This window comes from Diadema antillarum, unplaced genomic scaffold, assembly GCF_040938485.1.
Source record: "Diadema antillarum isolate AM-2024a unplaced genomic scaffold, OU_Dant_1.0 seq00001319_RagTag, whole genome shotgun sequence".
Lineage (NCBI taxonomy): Eukaryota > Metazoa > Echinodermata > Echinoidea > Diadematoida > Diadematidae > Diadema > Diadema antillarum.
Genome location: NW_027272091.1, coordinates 322,496 through 342,991, shown reverse-complemented (window position 1 = coordinate 342,991; position 20,496 = coordinate 322,496). Strand labels below are relative to the sequence as shown.

The following is a 20,496-nucleotide window of genomic DNA, read 5'->3' as shown; positions in this document are numbered from 1 at the left end:
AAAGAGAACGGAATCTGTGCTGGTTAGCACTTAGCATGTGTGATTGAGTACTACAGTAGTCACAAATTTGGTTATGCAGTGATGTCTGTGCATGTTAATGTCATATGCAGGGCACTTCATGAAAGTTTTATACATTATGTGCTCACATTAGATTTCTTATGTAAGTCTCCATTTTGGAGACGAGTGTTGTACTTTTTGAAATTCACTGCCAGTGAGAGTCAAACATCTCTGCAAAAAACTAATCAAGATTGACGTTATTAAGCAATGTAGTGATATCTGTCCGTCTGTTTTACAGGTAGTTTGAGAACGCAGACTATAAACTTTATGGTTGTGACGAGAAAGTAAATGTTTTTGAGCAAGCATCAATTTCGCCAATAAACGAGTATAATGTTTGCAAGTTATGATCATAGTGATTTCTTTCCACATTGTGCATCTTTAGAAAACACACACACACACAAAAGAAATTTGTATGATGCCTTTCAAAAAGGCTGACAATGGCGTATGTAATGCCAGATTTGTTCTCCGAAAACCACACATCTCTCTTCCGAATCCCACAGGAGACCCTGGACTCTCTCTCTGAACTGTACGAGAGGCTGGAGGAGGAGGATCTGTGGGCGGGGCTCTGGCAGAGACGCTGCAAGTTCCCTGAGACGGCCACGGCCCTCTCCTACGAGCAGCAGGGGTTCTTTGAGCAGGCCCAGACCACATATGAACAGGTGAGTGGGACTAAAGAAAGATACCACAGGCTCTGTGGTAGTCCACCCTATGGACAGTCGATGTCTCTCCTTTGATCACATGTAATCAAGACATGTGAAGAAGTAGCAGTCAAGCAAAGTGTTAAATGAATATTCACTTCCTGTGGAGCCGTGCTCTATTGGAAACAGAAGCAGAAAAGAATGAACTTCCTCTACCAGCTGATCGTTTGTACTTCTTTGTCACACTGATATCTGCGACAACTTATCTTTGAGTTGGCAAATGTATTCCAGGATGGTTTGGAGACATTCAATCTGCATGTGTTTGCTTACCAGTGATGATATATTGATGCACAATATCTTGCTGTTACAGCCAAGATGGTATGATTTCTTCAGCAGCATCAGTTGAACTATGAGATTTTAATCCACAAGATACTACCCGTAGCAAAACTTCTTTTTTTTCTGATGTATCAAACAGAAGTTATGTAAAGTGCATAGAAAATCTTCTAGGATATTATACCCTACATGTATATAAATGCAAATTATGATTATCATATTATTACTGCTAATAATGATGTGGTTCGTGAGAATTGAAAATCATGAATGAAATGAATAAACTCGTCTGAACCTCTTTTCCTGTGGTCTGGCCAGGCAATGGCCAAGGCGCGGTCGGAACACAACTCGGGGCCGGCGAGCAACATGCTCTTCCCGGAGTACCACCTGTGGGAGAGCCACTGGGTACGGTGCTGCAAGGAGCTCAGCCAGTGGGACATTCTGATGGAGTATGGTAACACCAAGGGGCAGACCAACCCCCGTCTGGTGCTGGAGAGTGCCTGGAGGGTACCCAACTGGGCTGCCATGAAGGAGGCTCTGGCACAGGTGGGCGTGGCACCTATATATCTCTCTCTCTTTCTGGTTTGATATGTTTGCTACCAATACTGTTAAATTTGACTGTATTTAGAACAATGCTTCGTATCGCATATAAATGTAAACACTTCCTCGCTAGCGGTCAGGTCCATACACTGGCTGTACACTACATGCTAATGAATGAGGTGATCTTATGCACCCACATGCAACACACCAGAGGTCTAGTGGGGTCACACTTTCGACGTTGATTCCTGCACTTTCCGGTAATGTGGAGTTACTGTGCAGCAGGCACGGGCAGAGCATATATGCAGTAATTGCATCTGATACTTTCCTTTTTATCTTGGCTGAAACATTGTCACTTCACAACAGAAATGCATTTTCAGAGCTTATAACTTTATATTTCTTTTCCCACATGCAGCAGTTGCTCTAAAAATCTACTAACCTATGGTAGTTTGGAGCAAGAGATAGTGGTCCATGTTTTTCCTGTACAGTCAAATGGAGCTCGTGCTGTGCACTGACAGCCTTGTCAACACATTGTTATGGAAATAAATTAGCACTGCCGCTGTTCGAGTTTTACCGTTTTACATGAAGTTTTTACAGTTTTACTCGATAGGGAGATTTGGCAGCCATTACCTGGCAAGAGAAGGATTATATTTGTGTATCCCAAATTGTAATTAGGTGGATTGTTCAGTTATTGACTTGCCTCTTTCCATGTGCACCAAGCTATCCTTCTACTTCCATTACTGTGCTATAGGTGGAGCAGAGCTGCCCCCGTGAGATGAACTGGAAGGTGAACCTGTATCGTGGTTTCATCGCCATCTGCCACCCCGACGAGAAGAATCTTACCCTGGTGCGTGAGGTTTATAATGTTTCAGTTTCTCTCAGGCAATGGTGAAGATAAAGTAGTGAAAAATAGAATGGATAGACAGAGGAATGAAAGTTTTAGAGTTGGATTAATGAATGAGGCCTTTGAATGACTGACTTGGATGAATGGATGAAGTAAATAAATTATTTTGCAAATGAATGGATGAGTGGAAATGTTGATTGATACAGGACTAAATATGTAGATTCCACTGATGTGGCACTTTTAGTTTCAAGACTCCACAGTTTTGAAGCTTGTAGATGCACATGATATGGAAGATTTTCTTCTGCCTTTTCTTGCTGAATATTTGAGTTATCATACTCGATCATACCCGATATATGTACATCTGTATGGGAATACATAAACTTTGATTGTTAACTTTACCAATTTTGAAGTTCTCCATGATACCTTGTTCATTCTGTCTTCATGGGAAACCTGCCTTAACTTGAATGCTCTATTTGAATGGTGCATTTACTTCAAATGCAAGAGCGATTCATTGAGCTTTATCAATTGCAGGTAAATGATGCCGCAGGAAAAAAAAATGTTGTAAGATATGGGGGTGGGGTACAATGCTCTGTAATTTGAATGTCACCAAATTGAGATCATTCGGGAGATGTATTTTTTTTTTCACTCCACCCAGATTGAGAGGCTGGTGGAGATGTCCAGCAAGCAGGCGCTGGAGGAGTGGAGGCGTCTGCCCCACTATGTGACCCAGGCCCACACCCCGCTCCTCCAGGCCACCCAGCGCATCATGGAGCTGCAGGAGGCGTCTCAGGTCCACCACGGCCTCCAGCCCTCCAACCTGGGCCGCACACAGAGCCTGCACGACATGAAGGCCATCGTCAAGACTTGGAGGTAAAGAAAGAGTGGTGGTGGTGGGGGTGGGGGAGTACTACCGGTAGAGATGGAAGTGGTACAGGTAGCGGGTGTGCTAAGTTACTGCAATAGTGGGAGAGGTAACAATAGTGTCAAAGTAGATGTGGTAGTAGCAGTAGATAGTAAGTAGAAGTAATAATAGTAGTAATAGCAATAAAAGCAATAAAAGTATTGTTATATCGGCAATGGATAGTGGTAACAGTAGAGGTTCTAGTAGTAGTAGTAGTAGTAGTAGTAGTAGTAGTAGTAGTAGTCGTAGTAGTAGTGATAGTAGTAGTAGTAGTAGTCGTAGTCGTAGTAGTAGTCGTAGTAGTAGTAGTAGTAGTAGTAGTAGTAGTAGTAGTCGTAGTCGTAGTCGTAGCAGTAGTAGTAGTAGTAGTAGTAGTTCAAGTAGTGGGACAATTATCGTTATATTTTGACTTTACTATATGTTTAGAAACCGTCTGCCGATGGTGTCAGATGACTTGAGTCACTGGAGCGACATATTCATCTGGAGGCAGCACCACTACCAGGCCATCGTACAGGCCTATGACAACTCCTCCAATACCTCCGGGGACAATGTGAGTGGTGAAATTAAGTTTCCTTCTTTAGCCAGTGAGACACCTGCAACACCTTGCATACACTGTATCTGCGGAAATGGATGCAGTGCTCACCCAGTAATTGGGAACCACTTTAGTGGGAACACTGGAAGCCCTTTTTTAACCAGAACAAATTTGTCTTCCACCCTCCCAATTAAGCTTTGACCACTTTACCTCCAATTTTTTTTTTCTCTGGAGGGTAATTCAAGCTTTGTCTAGTCTTCAGCTCCTTTTAATGTGATAGAAAAACATGATGTAATAATTTGTGACTCAAATGAAAACAATAATCTAACACCAAGTATGAAAGGAGTATGCATGTTATAGCAAAATGAGTACATCTTCAACAGGTTAACCACACAAACTATGTACACATTCAATATGATCTAGTTGAGGTGAGGCTAAATGCTGCTGCAAATGATGAATCTGTTTAATTGTATATGTAGCAGAATCCAGTAAAAATCACAGATTACAGATAAGAAGCATGACTTTCAGTTGGACAGCATAGTTGCTTTTAGCCCTTTCTGTGTCATGGACTTTGGACAGTGTGTACAACGCTATGGGGTTTTCTGTACCAGTTGGCACTCAAAGCACACAGAGTTAATGAGATTTGTAGGTGTGTGTGTGTGTGTGTTGATTCTACTATTTTTTTATTTCTCTCTTTTTACAGCAACAACACAACAACATCATGCTGGGTGTGCACGCTTCAGCCCAGTCTATCATCAACTATGGCAAGGTGGCCAGGAAGCACAACCTGATTGGACCAGCCCTGGACTCTCTCAGCAGGTATGGCTGTCCAAGGGATTCGCCTTTTTACTGGGGTACCTTTCGGAGTTCTGCCCTCATTCAACCTCTGACCTTAATGCCATGCCACATTCTCATGTGGATGACTTCGAGACAGGAATTAATCACAGAGTGCCCAATTTGCTAGCCATGTTAAAGCTGTTAACCCTAGTGTGATGATACTGTGGTTATCTTTCTCTCACTATTTATGACGTCTTTCTGTCCAAATTTTTCCAACGGTATCAATCCTTGTCACGCATGTGAATGGCTATAGGTATGCACAAAGCATCTTTCTTGCATGCAGTTTGACATAAAGTCTAAGAAATATCAGTAATGCAGAGAATCACATTCCAGCAGTCTGCAATGTATTGAATTGTATTGACAATAATTGTCATTTCAGTTGCTTGTATGGATAGTTCTCCAATGACTTTGCCGCTGGATGGTCCGCGTTTTCAACATGTTCCTTTATCGCAAAGTCCAACTAATATCTTTATGATGATGTGTTGCTTAGCAACACTTAATCTCCATCATCTGTCTGTAGTACTTTTGTTTTATGAGAAGAAGTTACCTGTTATCATCCTATTCCTTATGTTTTGAAATTTACAAAATCACTGGTGATAATGGATGCTCTTGACTAATGATGATGCGTTGCTAGGATACACACCATCCCGAGCGTACCGGTGGTGGACTGCTTCCAGAAGATCCGGCAGCAGGTGAAGTGCTACCTGCAGATGGCGGGCACCATGGGCAAGCAGGAGCTGCAGGAGGGGCTGGAGGTCATCGAGTCCACCAACCTCAAGTACTTCAGCCGGGAGATGACCGCCGAGTTCTACGCCCTCAAGGGCATGTTCCTGGCCCAGGTTGGGAGGTGGGTTTACTTACCTCTGAGGAGTGAGAGATTGTAAGTTGATGATGTGATCCTGCTTAATGAAAGGAGAGTTTATTTTGCCATTTCGTCATGGTGAAAATATTCTGTCCTCCACGCTCCATATATAGCATGTCATCACTGTTCATAAAACAGTGCCAAGGAAATCAAGAGGCAATGCTACAGCAAGATACGCTAATACATGTATGTACTTATTGATCCTGTGTGGAGGATGCATGTGTGAGGCTGAAAGAGGAACATATTTCAAAGAGACTGTTGACTGTATAATTGTGAATCTCATTAAATCATGATAGTTTACAATGAAATATTCGTACAATTCACCTCTTTTTTTCATCACAGTCATAGGACACCCCTTCTATGACATGACATGCATTACATCATGCGTACTTTAAAAAGATGGATTTGGGGCCAACATTTGTCCACCATTTTATAAAACAGATGATGCACATGTTTTTTATTTGTCAGTAAGAATGGTATGCATGCAGTAACTATGGAAACTAGTCTATCCCAATTGGCTGTGCCTCATGAGTTAAACAATTCCATAGTTAACCGATGCGCACAATATTCCTACGGACACACTCATAGACACTTGGACCTGTGCATCATTTGGATACTTACTGAATATCATATGCAAGTTAGTTCAACCGTGACAACATTTTTCTCCGCCTGCCCAGGTCTGATGAGGCAAACAAGACGTTTTCCGCCGCCGTCCAAATGCATGACACCCTGGTGAAGGCCTGGGCTCTCTGGGGCGACTACCTGGAGCAGATCTTCTGTAAAGACAAGTGAGTGTCTGCACCTAGCGACCCTATTTCTGTAGTGTGATGTTTTATCTTTGTGTTATCATTTTTATTAGCATTCATTGCTAGTATCTGATATAAAAGTAGAGTACTTGTGATTTGAACTCTGCCTTTCTAGCTATCTGCCTATATATTTATCTATCTTTCCATCTATCTGTCTATAAATCTAATCTATCTTTCTATCTGTCTATCCATCTACCTGTCTATCTAATCTATCTTTCTGTCTTTCTATTTGCCTATCTTTGCATATGTATCTTTCCATCTGTCTATCTGTTTATCTATTTATTGAGTTATCTATATATATTTTTCTCTGTCTATTTGTCTATCCATCTACCTGTCTATCTAATCTATCATTCTGTCTATCTATCTACCTATCTCTCTACCTACAATGTATCTTCCTGTCTATCAATCTCCCTATATATCCATTTCTCTATCTATTAGTCAATCAATCTACACTATCTGTCTGTCTATCTACCTATCTGTATATCTGTCTATCATCTATCTACCTATATCTCTATCAATCTTTATATTCATCTATCTGTTTTTCTGTGCATCTATTTACCTATTCATCAATCTAATTCTGTCAATCTCCCTCTCTCACCCACAGACAAATGTCTCTTGGTGAGTCAGCCATCACCTGTTTTCTGCACGCCTGCCGACACCAGAACGAGAGCAAGTCCCGCAAGTACCTGGCCAAGGTGCTCTGGCTCATCACGTACGACGACGAGAAGGCTGACCACCCACTGGCCAAAGCTGTGGACAAGTACTCTGTGGGTGTGCCCCCCATCCAGTGGTTGCCATGGTAACTCATCATCTCAACGCGATAATCTTTGTATCCCTACGCTGTACAGATTCACAACAATCCTCACTTGTAGAGACAGCCATTTGTGTCTAGAGTAAATGGTTATCAGCGAGTTGATGAAAATAAAGACTGATTAGTTGCAAAATATCTGTATTCTGTCATCACTTGACCACATGCTGTAAAAGAACAAATGAACCAAACTGCAAAAGGAAAAGATGATAAGATGATGCAGATGGCTGCAAATTTAATGCCACTGAAGCCACTTGATTATAATCCTGGCAATGTTGATGAGAATAATGGTACACAGTAATAGTGACACTTTATTCATAGAGAACCAGTGAGGGTGTTGGCATGTTCTAGCAATAATGTCGGCTATATATACATGTATAAGAATGGTACCTGGGATGCTAAGTTCCCTGAATCTTGAACTATTTCTTCAAGTCTGAAGAGCAGAATATAAAAACCTCTCTGATTTTAGAATTGATATTGTCCTTGGAGATGAAAGTAATCACACAAGTATCTACCAGAAAGCTATATGGAGACTCCATGATTTTGAGGCTTGAATGTTGGCAGTCCTTCATGAAGCTACAAAGCTGCAGTGAGTGTCGCAGGATGATGCTACAAGTCATGCCTTTTTGTCCACGTTCAGGATTCCACAGCTGCTGACGTGTCTGGTAGGAGGGGAAGGCGACCTCATCATCAGCATCCTGATGCAAGTCGGGCGTGTCTACCCCCAGGCTCTCTACTTCCCCATCAGGACCCTGTACTTGACCCACAAGATCGAACACAGGGAGAAGTGTGAGTGATGGACATTAGGCACAAAAACTCACCCCTTCTCTCTTCCACCACCCCTCCCTCCTCCTGCCTTCCCTCCTAAACATTCCAAGCATCAGAGTCCCATTTTACAAAAGTTGTAAGGAATAAAACTCTCACTAGAATAGCAACTTCTCGCATCAACAGCCATTCAGGAAGCTGAATTCTAATTATTAGCGTGACAATTGTCATTCCAAGGCAACTTGCCGACTGAAGATGGTTGCATACATTTCCTTTTTGCTGTATTTCTGTGTGTGTCTGTGCATGTGTGTGTGTTTGTGAGACTGATCAAAGTCAATGAGTGCTAAATTTGATATTGAGATGTGTTTTTGGAGAAATAAGAATGATTTTTTTCTGTTATAGAGTTATAGCAAATGGCATTTAGAAATAAAGTTGCTCTTCAAGTAGTAAATGCTCTTTATTTATCATGTGATTTAGGATGAGTCAATCTTAAAAGAAAAAAAGGTGTTCTTGGAAGTGTTGAATGTATGAGTGATACAGTTTTCTATGTTTACTCTCTTGCTCTCTTGTTACAGTTAAGAGTGGGGATGCATCCATCGCCCATCTGCGTCGCCTCTCGTCCACCTCCCTGGCTGCCAAGGCCGCTGCTGCGACAGCATCAGAACCTCCCACGCCCACCACCAGCGAGGCATCTACCACGTCGGCAAAGCCAGCCGCATCCGGCAACACCGTTGGCACCGGTCAGCCGGCCACCAGCAAGGATGAGATCAAGACGGAAGGAAACGGGAGCACCGTTGCCACGACAACTGCCACCACCTCAGCTGCTGGTGGTAAGTGATGTCACTGTGGGAGAGATGATGATAGCATCACAGTTGAAGTGATTAAACCTCGTCTTGAGGATGGATTAAATCTTGGGCATATCTTTAATGTGATGTTAATATGTAAACTTAAAATTAGTGATTCTTGCATCAAGTTTCTATTGCAATTGATTAGCAAATTGCCCTTTATCAATGTAAATAAAGACAGATTATTCAGTGTTTGAGTAATAACCACAATAAATATCAGAGGCATGCATACTTGGGTTGGATTTAAACCCATGTCCTCCTGATAGCTAGGCAGGTATTGTATCCGATAGACTACCAAGCCTCTACTCATAGCCAGTGATGGTTCTTGGGGGCATTTCATGAAGGGTTTTGCCAGATTTTTTTTTTTTTGACAAACTGTTACAAGCTACTGAAATTTGTTGCATCTGATTAGCCGAGAGCAAATTTGTCCGATAAACTAACTGACCAAAATGCTTCATGAAATACCCCCCTGATCCCTTTCATCTGTATGAAAGAGGCACCAGTAATCTCCATAACGTTTCTCATTGTAGATGCCAAGAGCAGTACCACCACATCTGCTGTAACCACGGCAACACCTGCAACTACATCCTCCACCACCACTGCTGCCACTACTAATGGCACGTCAGCCACAACCACCACAACCTCCACCACCTCCACCACGGCCACTCCGGCTCCAGGCCTGGGGAGCAGCGTCAGCAACAACCCCGGCCCCATCCGCGCCTCGGTCCCGATGGTCAGGTGCTCCAAAATCATGGGGGTGCAGCGGGACCTCCACCCGATACTCCTCTCATCGCTGGAGGGCATCGTGGACCAGGTATGATTGCCTGCAGCAAAATCATACTAAACTCTTTCAATCGACAGAGACTGCATATTGTATATGCTGTTTATTTTGCGAGGTATTCATTTTCGCAAAGTTCGCAAGTTAGATGCTGATTGCGAATTTAACAAGACACAAAGATATAAATGCTAAACCTGACAAAGACATGCACGTGTGTATTTTTCTGTTCTTTATGGTTTCCTACGATCGCAATTCAACCCCTTTGCAAAATTGTTCGAAAGTCCTGATTTGCAACAAATTAAACTCGCTGAATATATGGCTTATGAATGATGTGAGTTATTTGACAATAGAGAGCATTGTGATTTCAAAATGCATAATGATGTCCTGAAGCTGAAAAGGTATTGAATCAAAGCATGTGATTGAATTTCAGTTAGAATTCTTTTTTGTAACATGAGATATATACATGCTATATCAATGTGTGTTGGGGACATCCTACTGGAACTGTATAATGCAATCAAAACAAATGTTTTTAATTTGATTCACAAAATTGTACTTATTGTTCTTCATTATGTATTGATTTATTATTATTATTATTTGTAACTGATTTGATATAGCTTCAGGAGGAACATATATCTCCTTTATTTTTATTCCCCTTCATGCATTACGCATCCCTACCTCATCCATTTACACTGCAATCTGTCTTTCAATCTCCAGATGGTTTGGTTCAGGGAGAACTGGTACGAGGAGGTCCTCCGCCACCTTAGGTTGGCGCTGGCCAAGTGTCAGGCTGTTGCCTTTGAGAACAGAGGGGCAGGTAAGATGAGAGAGAACCGCACACCGTAGAGTTTAGTGATGACAGCCGCAACAGCTCGCCAACAAAGTTGAGACATTATAAAAGGATTGTAGCCATAAGAGGCATACTGGAATTGACTATGAAAACTTTAAAAATGTGAATGCGTTGGGAAAAAGAAAAAGCGTAAGAGCAGTCCGCCACTGTGATATTTGATGGAAGTTTTCCGCTCAGAGTGTAGAAAGTGGACCGCAGATGATTGATTTGTGTCACAGCAAGAATCAGATTTAACTTCATACATGGAGCCAGGCAGAACACACAGTGAATTTTCAATGCCACACTGCATGCATGTGCATATGCAGTACAAGTTTCCAGTGTTCTCCAAGTATGGTGACAATATGATGATATGGGCATATATACTTGGTGTAGCCTTTGAGTTATTTCACTGCTCTTGCTGAGGGCCTTGTGGCCATTAAAGACATTATTTACCATTTGCAGAGGAAACAAAAATCCAGCTTTAGTGCTTCAAAGTACTGTAAAAGTTGAAATTTTCGCGATGTTGAAATTTTCACGCATTTCGTGCAACCAGAAATTAGCGCGAAAATAAAAGCACGCGAACGCTTTTGTTTGCCATATGTTCCTGTGCGTGATGTCGTGATTCCGCGGAGTTAAAAACACGCGAAACTCTTCTTACCCAGCCGAGCGCGAAAAATTAGTCGCGCGAAAATATCCACTTTTACAGTAGTTATAAAATGTGAGTTAAGGATAGAAATTTAAAAATGTTAATCATTATAATCATTGTTAAGTGTTGTTAGATATGCAAAATGTGAACAATAGTTATAATAAGATTGTTTCTAGACTAAACCGTCTACACTTATGGTTTGTTGAGAAAAATAGTCATAACTCCTTATATTTTAGGCTTTACTGCGAAATTTTTATATGGTAGGATGTTTGTGATACAACTGACCTACACATATGCATCAAATGTGATAACTCAAACATTTTTAAATCACTGCTCCCTATGGTAAATAGTACCTTTAATTTTACACACGTTGAAGAGGTACTTGCGGACAGCGACTCATGTGCCATCTTTACTTTCCTCCTTGTATGTGTTTGTGTGTTGCATTTGTACTGACAGTCGTGGAAGCCAAGGTCACCCCGCACACACTGAGCTTCGTCAAGAAGCTGGTCAACACGTTCGGTGGCGTGGGCATTGAGAACGTGAGCAGCGTGACGCAGACGCTGTCGACCGCCGCCTCGGAGCTCCTGGTGCGGCGGGCCCAGGCCACGGCCCAGGACCCCATCTTCCAGAAGCTGAAGAACCAGTTCAAGATCGACTTCGACTTCACGCAGCCCGGCGCCACCAAGCTGCGCAACTTAATCTCCATGCTGAAGAAGTGGATCAAGATCATCGAGACAAGGACCAAACTCCTGCCAAAGTGAGTCCATGGTGTTCTTGTCCTCATTTTCTCATACTAGTTATGTTCACACTCTGTTCCTAAACTTTAAGATTAGGTCGAAAAACTTAACTCTTGATGCTTAGTGTAGCTTGTAGTTTAGCGCCATGTGAATGCTCTCAAAAGTTAGCAATTTTAAAGTTTAGTCGATGATTAGAACCACAAGACATCTTAGGGTTTATGCTCTATCCACAAGCCACGGGGGGTCCCCACTCGTAGTTTCACTCTGTGTCAACATACATTGTAGTAATCAGCAAGCTTATGAATTAGCATGAACCTCGCTTGTTTCCAAGTCAATCTCCACGTTTGACAACTGCATGTGAACGTAACTACTGATAAAGCAGAGATTTTCTTGTGAGTAAATCGTAGTGCTTGGCTTGTTACAATGAATTTCATGGATGGTCACGCCAGTTGAGTGAGTGCTTCAAACAGCTCACCGCTGCAGCACACACATGTAATATGGTGAAAGGTAAGTGGTCTGTATTATGGCAGCACATTCACTTACACTACAGGACTAGTGAACGTGAAGAAAACTTTGAATAGCAGTAAGCCCCTGTATACAATATAGCTCCCTTGAAATCAAAAGAAAAAACATAAGATGTTATTAAAAAGATGTAAGAATACTGGCAGCATTTATCAGCATGACTGACTGCATGTTGCTGGGACTGCATGGCCTGGGGACAAACTTGATAGAAAAATGATTCTGCTATGTTAATGTGATCCCCCTCTCTCTGTGCTTGACCACCAGGTCCTTCCTGATTGAGGAGCGATGTCGCTTCCTCAGCCACTTCTCGTCGGCAACGGCCGATGTCGAGCTGCCCGGCGAGTTCCTGACGCCGAAGCACAGCCACTACACGATCCGCATTGCCCGCTTCATGCCCCACGTCGAGATCACCCACAAGCACAACACGGCTGCCCGCCGCCTCTACATCAGGGGCAGTAACGGCAAGGTGAGTGTCGCCCTATTCGGTCCTCCCTCCCACCAGACTTTCTTTGATCATCTTCAAGAAAAATTAGCATATAATCAAGAAAAAGAGAGAAAGATGTTAAATGATTTTTGACACCAGCGTGTGAATCATTTGTCTCATTTTGTTATCATTCTTCTACTTTTATCCACCAGATCTATCCCTACCTGGTGGTCAACGATGCCAGTATGGCAGAGTCACGACGAGAAGAACGTGTCCTCCAAGTCCTGCGAATGCTGAATCACTACCTTGCCAAGAGGAAGGTGAGGGAAGAGAAAACAAGCCCTATTCTCTCACATCTCCACTGTACCGTTTTTCGTTGTTATCAGTCACTAGTCATGAGTAGTAGTCATTGATATAAGACTTTAGTCATTAGTCACTGATAATAGTCATGTGACATTATTTTCACTCAGTACTGTCATTGTAGCCTCACTGTATTGTGTTTAGTTTCATCCGTGAATTTTAAGATCTCTTCTCAGGAGGGTAAAGTGCGCTTGTTGCTCAGACTCAACTTACTGTAAAAGTGGAAATTTTCACGCTTTTTGCGCAACCAGAAGCTAGCGTGAAAATGAAAGAACACAGATATTTTTGCAGACCATATGTCCCAGTAGTTTATATCCTGATTCAGCGGAATCCAAAATATGCAAAATTCATCTTACCAGGCCAAGCGCAAAAAGTTACTTGTGCAAAAATAGCCACTTTTACAGTACTTTAGCTATTATGTTGTCACTAGCAACTGCTGTGCAATCACAAGGGAAATAGTGCAGGTCTGTTTGTGGCGATGACATAGTTAGTTGATTGATTTGATAGAGTCCTGCCTTAGATTTGTGTTCAGGTGACTTTTGACATTTCAACGCATCAAGTTCTCAACTTATGTAGACGCCAGTTTTTTATTCCAAGTGCCTGTCCTTGGTTTTTTCCTTGCTTCAAATCTAGTCGTTAACAATCTGTCCAGCAGTAAAGGAACATGTGTGATTTCCCATGAAACATCAAACATGACAAATTAAGTATTTTTTAAAAATCATTATACAAAGGGACTATCTTGTATTTGGGTTTATGCAGTGTCCATGTTACCATTCGTAGTATTTTCTTGTGTCGTGCTGATTAGTACATGTATCTCTTTGTGTGCCATGATGTAAACCCTCTTGCATCACATTATTCTCAGACCGCCATGCATGAGTGCTTTTGGAAAACATTCTGTTTTTCAGAGCCATGAAACAGTTTATGGAAACATTTATGCTAGAAATGTAGTACTGCAAAGTTGTAGAGGAAATTGCAAGCATTACCATGATGTACATTTTTTGACAAGGCTGTGTGGCTGTGACGCTTTCAATGTACTACTGTTGCATATTGCAATATGTTGATCTGTTAGTGCGCGTTGTGCTTTTAAGCAAAATATCTAAAATAATAATCGGGCGTATGAATGTGACACACATGCAGGTAAGAAGGAAATGAAATGAAATCATGTTTGTTTACAAAATTAATATTTTTTCCTTTCCTCCAGGAAACTGCGAAGAGACAACTGCAGTTCACTGTGCCCAGGGTTGTGGCTGTGTCCCCACAGATGAGACTGGTGGAAGACAGCCCCTCCTCCTTGTCACTGCTAGACATCTACAAGAAGGTATGTTTGAGAAAGGATAACCAGTCTGCAAATGACACCTTGTTAATCTCAGTCACCTGCTTTGCAAAGGCAATAGTGAGGTTCCTAAGGCATTTCAAACCATGTTCATCTGTCACACTCTTTATCTTGATGGGAGCTCTATGGCTATAGACCGATTCTGTGACGCGCTATGTGTATTTTTGGCATGAGCAGCGCCATTAACGAGGTGTCTTAGCCGACCCCCCCCCCCCTCCTCTCTCCCCCACCCCCTTCCGCGCGCAGAATGAAAAACTGATGCATGGTCGTTTTAGCCAATAGGCGTCTCATACTGAGTGCATGAATGCTTGCTTAGTGCACGAACCTTTGTTACATGTGCACGATAAACATGTTGCCTGTGGGGGGGGGGGGGGGGGGGGGGGGGGGCGGCTAAGACACCTCAAAATGAGCTTATGGCTGCGCCCAGTGCCACAAATTGTCTGCTGCCCTCAACCAACCCGAATCGGTCTATAGTGGTTTGTTATACTGTTACACTGAGTCGATAATCACAAAGGGAAAGAAATACAATACTGCAGTGCACGTTGGTATATGTATGTGGATATCAAGTATTACTGGAATCTGCTCTTCCTCATACTATTGTCATCTGAAAGGCAATATATGATATGGTTCCAGATGTCAAAATGTATGATTATGATCTCAGTGTTTGCCAGTGCAATGTACTTCCATTCATAATTATTGAGACTTTGTGCTGTTACAATGTGGTAGCAGCTACATAGATGTTGCATGAACCGGCATCTCAGTGGAAGACATGCAAAGGTCATATTTAGATTTGCAGAAAAATTGTGCTTCCCTTTTACCACAACATACGGACGGTACAGTTGGCCATACCGCAAGAGTGTAGTCACCCTCCCCAGCCCTTCAAATCCTGAGTCAGCTTTCTGTGCAAATTGGAGTCACATCCCATCAGCCATCTTCATTCCGTACAAAGATATCACTTGGAATATTTTGTTTCCTTTTTTCATAATATTGTATGATGTCCCTGCATACAAAATACGCTGTGCATTCAGCTTTGTTTATTTTCTTGTGTTCGTCATCTCCATCCTTGCTCTCGTTGCCATGACAGTGGTGCACCAAGCAACAGGTGGAGACGGACCCGCCCATCAACCGTTACTATGAGCGGCTGGCGGTGGTGCAGCACCGGGGGTCGCAGGCCAGCCACCAGGTGCTGCGGGACATCCTGAAGGAGGTGCAGACCAACATGGTGCCCAGGACGCTCCTCAGGGAGTGGGCCCTGGACACCTTCCCCACCTCCACCGACTACTTTGCCTTCCGCAAGATGGTGAGTCCCGGCATCCCCACCCCCCAACTAGCTATCTTGTCAGCTTTCAAATGTGTATTCGTACATGTGTATTTCGTATTACATTTGACTTCTTGAAAGTATCATATTTGAAAGAATTAATATGATATTGGTAATAAAGTTTATATTGAATGGGAAAAGAAAAGAATAGAATCTGTATCCTCTCCAACTGATATTGGCACTTCATTGAGGTTGAAGGATTTCATCAAGGCTGTATCATTTGCCAACTCACTTTCCCATCAGTAAACAAACTGAATGGATCTGAACACTGCACACTCTCTCATTTATATACTGTGGCTTTGTCATTTGTTATTATGACAAGCATGCTTTGTATACCATGCTTTATGGTAATCAATGAAAAGATTTGTTGGTGTGGACTTGGTAGAAGTTTCCAGAAAACTCCACGACAGCTTTCACAGACTGCAAAAGTTAAATAGTAAAGCAGTTTTTATCTTGAATTTGAACGTCTAGCCATGGGTGCTTGTCCATCTCCAACTCTATATTTGTCTGTCTGGCCCATCCAGATGACTGGTCAGCTTGCCCTCCTTGGTCTGGCTGAGTTTGTCCTCCATCTGACCCGCCTCAACCCAGAGATCATCCAGATCGAGCGCAACTCAGGCCTGCTGTCCGTCTTCTACCTCCGCTTCGACATTGACGACACGAGTGGTAAGTCTCACCATTCAGTGTTTGAATACTATAACACTATTAAAGGTATAGTAAGCTATCACAGCACTTGGTGCCTGGCATTCGTAGCTGTTTTTTCGTAGCTGTTTTTTAAAATTGCACAAACACACACACACACACACACACACACACACAAAATCCAACAAAATGAATTTGAACATTGCCTTGAAAATTGGAGATGTTATGCTTGTGTATGCTTCTGTGATAATTTGATGTGAGAATAATCAGACTTTCCTTATTTACCACCAGAGCTCATCATCTATTGCAAAATGTATGCACACACACATACACATACTCATACACTCTCACACTAAACTTCATGAAAAATGTGCCAAAAAAAACCCCAGCAAAACAAAACAATAAAGAACAGTACCCAAAAGACCAGTAGCAGAATCAATGTTTTTTTAATCCCCTATTAAAATTCATTTGTTTGTTTCTTTGGGTTTTTTTTTTTTTTTCTTTTTTTTTTGGGGGGGGGGGCAGAAAACGGGGGTTGGAGGAGGAGGACCAATTTGCTTCTTCAAAACTAACCATAAAAAAGACTTTGCCATCACATAACATGTCTTAGGTGTCTCCCTATGATAGGCCACTGTAAGACATTCATGCCTCATAATGATATTTTCACTCTCTCTTGTCTCTTTCTCTCTGTCTTTTAATAGGGGAGCTGGACGCCAATCGGCCAGTCCCATTCCGGCTGACGCCCAACATTGCCGAGTTCCTGACCACGGTGGGAGTCAGCGGGATGCTGAACGCCTGCATGATCTCCATTGCTCGGTGCCTGGTCCAGCCCTCCTTCCAGCTACCAGCCATCCTCAAGGCTGTTCTCAGGGATGAGATGATTGCCTGGCACAAGAAGGTAAAGGTGAAGATGAGTCTCCTTCTTTTTCTTCTTCATCATCGTCTTCTTCCTGTTTGTATGGCGCGATGTGCCAAGCTGATGCAATTTGTTCAGATCAATGATTCGTGCATTGAGTTGCTTTCATTCCAACTTATTAGCAAATTGCCCTATATCAACATGGATACACACTCAGTCCGATTAACCAGTGTTTTAGTAGTAACCATCATAAACGTCATTGGCGTACATACTCAGATCTAACCTGAGTATGAATGTACTATTTAATATGAAATTTCAGTCAATCTTCATGGTTCTGGAAGTACAAATAGATTGTGTCTCAAGGACTAAAACTTTCACTCACTGTTGATTAGATTGTTGTGTTCAGGTGATTATGCTCAGTAACTTAAATGTCTCAAAATCTCCTTTTTTTTTTTTTTCTCCCAGAAACAAGACGATCCATCTTCCAACTCATCATCATCCACTTCATCCTCCTCTTCATCTGCCACAACTGCGCAGTCGTCTCAGTCAGACAGCGAGCTTCTCATCACGCTCGTCACCAAGGCGATCAATGCGATCATGACCAGGCTGCAGAGTGAGTTCACCTCAACATGACTCGCTTTGAGTTTCTACAGTTCCATGCATTTCTCTTGTTGTAGGCTTGTGTGTATACGAGCTGTACATCTGAAATCCCACCTTTCCGCAGCCTGCATACATGAAGCAGCTTTTGTGTTCTTGTGTGTGTTTTTTGTTTGGTTGGTTGGTTTGTTGTGGGGTTTGTTTTTTATTTTTTGGGGGAGGGGTGTCAACACTAGTTTTATAGATCCTTTGTTGGGTGACTGTAAGATTAGTGCTCTGGATGAGAGGAGTGTATTTCTTGTATGATGACAAATTAAGTGTATGTATGTGAGCAAATTGTGCATGTGTATGTTTGTGTATGTGTGTGTGTGAAAAGCCACCTCTCTGACAAGGGAGTTCATTTGCAAAGATGTAATTGCTTATGTACGTTGCACTTATTCAGTGTTTTAACAGACAGTGCAAGTTTGGGCAAGGTTTCTTGGCCTATCTCAACATTTTCTTTCTTGCCAAGTATTGTAATGCACCTCTTCACAAGTGTGCAAATGCTTTGCTTGACTTTCTTAATCAGTCAAATAGTGCAAAAAATTCAATGATTGCATACGGTATGTAACTGAATATATCATATTCTGATAATCAGAGAAATTGGAACAGCTGCAGTTAGACCTACCTAAATCTTGTATCATATTTCTTTGTTGCTGATGCATATCCCTCGCTTTTTGTTTTGTTACCTCCGCCAAGGGAGGAGGTTATGTTTTCATTGCCGTTGGTTTGTGTGTTCGTTCGTTCGTTAGTTAGTTAGTTTGTCTGTGTGCAAAATAGCTCAAAAAATAGTTAACGGGTTGGGATGAAACTTGCAGGAAAGGTTGAGAATGACACAAGTAACAAACGATTAACTTTTGGTGGTGATCCGAGAATTTTGGGGGAATTTATGAAGGATTTTTGATATTTTGGCAGGTAGGGTCAATGAACTTGGGAGTTCAGGCTGCACGTATTTGAGGTTTGCATGCGTGCACTAAAGTGCGCATGCTCTAGTTTCTGCTAGGACGAGGCGCGCCGTGCAGCTGAGGGTTTATGACGTAACAAAGGCTTCTATATTGAGAAATCGGGCGACTTTGCACTGGTATCTCTATGGAAGAACAAGATCAGTGGTGAAAATGATTTGCATGCTTGGCGGAGGTCTGCGCTCTCAGAGTGCTTCTCTAGTTTTTTCAATGCTACTGGAAGTTCTGCATGAAGAAGAAGTATAAGAACAAGAAAATTAACCAATTTTGAGGGTGTTCATTTGGAATTCATTTTTTTTTTCCCATTGTCTCCCAAGTAGTTTTGACTTTCACAGAAAATTTGTATTCCATTCATTCTTTGTGTTGGAATAGAAATATATCTGAATTGATATTGAATTCCTCTACATTGAATAGAATGAAATAGAATTGAATTGAACTGCATTGAACTGATTTACCCTAGATTGACTTAAATTCAATTGAATATGATGGAAACGAGTGATAATCTAGCTCAATTTAACAGCCAGATTAAATAATCGAGCTCAATTAAGTACAATTTAATTGAGCTAGATTGAATTGAAGGGTATGAAATGGCATTAAAGGGATAAATAGAATGAAATAGAATTGAATTGAACTGCATTGAACTGATTTACTCTAGATTGACTTGAATTCAATTGAATATGATGGAAACGAATGATAATCTAGCTCAATTTAACAGCCAGATTAAATAATCGAGCTCAATTAAGTACAATTTAATTGAGCTAGATTGAATTGAAGGGTATGAAATGGCATTAAAGGGATATTAAATCGAAGGAAATTTTAGTCTACAATTCATCTATTTCCTCCTCAGACCTGGCCCAGTTTGAGGGTGGAGAGAGTAAAGTCAGCACCCTCGTGGCTGCAGCCAACAGTCCAGACAATCTGTGTCGGATGGACCCCGCCTGGCATCCATGGCTCTGAGCTTTTCCTATCTCCTCTCATTGGATGCCCACAAGGTGAGCTGCTTTTTCACCACATTTTGATGCAGATGATTATGTGCCTTTGATAGTAGAGCAAATTTTAAAAGGTTTAAATCAGAAGTAAATGGACTGTGAAAACATTTGACCACTGATAAAGTTTCTGAAGTCCTGTGTTGCACTTACAGCACATCAAAGACATGAAATAATTTAAATGGGAGAAATCCTCGTATAGGTGCAAGCCTTCCCACTCTGCAGGTTAAGTAATTTATTCGCAGCATGGATATTTCTAACTTCCATTGAACTTTTAAATATGAGTTGTTCAATCAAGCTGTTCCTACAGAATAGCATTTCATTTGATGGATTCTGGTTGCTTGAAATAGTTGTTATATCAGGTAAGCCTTTTGTGAGCTTTGTGGTTGTCAGGAATAGCATTTTTTTTTAAACAAAGGTATGCTAGAATTGTCAGTGATTATACATCTATATGTCTTGTACATGTACATCTATTTGTAACAATCTTTGTGTGAATATGAGTCAGGACTGACGAGGCCATAGTGATAGTGGTAATCATAATCGATGATGATAATTGTGATTATAGTGGTGATTGTTGTGATAACTCTGATAATGATGATGATTCTGTTGGTGGTAATGGTGGTGATGATGGTGATTATGGTGTTGGTAATGGTGATGGATGGTGGTGATTATGGTGATGGATGGTGGTGATTATGGTGTTGGTAACGG

The 20,496-nt window shown here is 41.8% G+C and overlaps 1 protein-coding gene across 1 annotated transcript in view; it reads left to right on the top strand.

Annotated features, from left to right (window-relative positions):
• Window positions 1-19,759, top strand: part of LOC139708193 (transformation/transcription domain-associated protein-like) — an 87,898-nt gene extending 68,139 nt beyond the window's left edge. Inside the window, exons 59-80 of the mRNA XM_071620168.1 lie at window positions 558-716; window positions 1,344-1,571; window positions 2,314-2,409; window positions 3,062-3,276; window positions 3,734-3,902; window positions 4,543-4,658; window positions 5,311-5,523; window positions 6,216-6,326; window positions 6,949-7,143; window positions 7,793-7,941; window positions 8,493-8,557; window positions 9,301-9,576; window positions 10,255-10,354; window positions 11,469-11,769; window positions 12,536-12,737; window positions 12,908-13,015; window positions 14,257-14,373; window positions 15,473-15,688; window positions 16,231-16,372; window positions 17,050-17,246; window positions 17,670-17,817; window positions 19,650-19,759. Coding sequence (XP_071476269.1) covers window positions 558-716; window positions 1,344-1,571; window positions 2,314-2,409; window positions 3,062-3,276; window positions 3,734-3,902; window positions 4,543-4,658; window positions 5,311-5,523; window positions 6,216-6,326; window positions 6,949-7,143; window positions 7,793-7,941; window positions 8,493-8,557; window positions 9,301-9,576; window positions 10,255-10,354; window positions 11,469-11,769; window positions 12,536-12,737; window positions 12,908-13,015; window positions 14,257-14,373; window positions 15,473-15,688; window positions 16,231-16,372; window positions 17,050-17,246; window positions 17,670-17,817; window positions 19,650-19,759 — 3,633 coding nt within the window. The remainder of the gene's footprint in view (window positions 1-557; window positions 717-1,343; window positions 1,572-2,313; window positions 2,410-3,061; window positions 3,277-3,733; window positions 3,903-4,542; window positions 4,659-5,310; window positions 5,524-6,215; window positions 6,327-6,948; window positions 7,144-7,792; window positions 7,942-8,492; window positions 8,558-9,300; window positions 9,577-10,254; window positions 10,355-11,468; window positions 11,770-12,535; window positions 12,738-12,907; window positions 13,016-14,256; window positions 14,374-15,472; window positions 15,689-16,230; window positions 16,373-17,049; window positions 17,247-17,669; window positions 17,818-19,649) is intronic.
• Window positions 19,760-20,496: the final 737 nt, after the last annotated feature.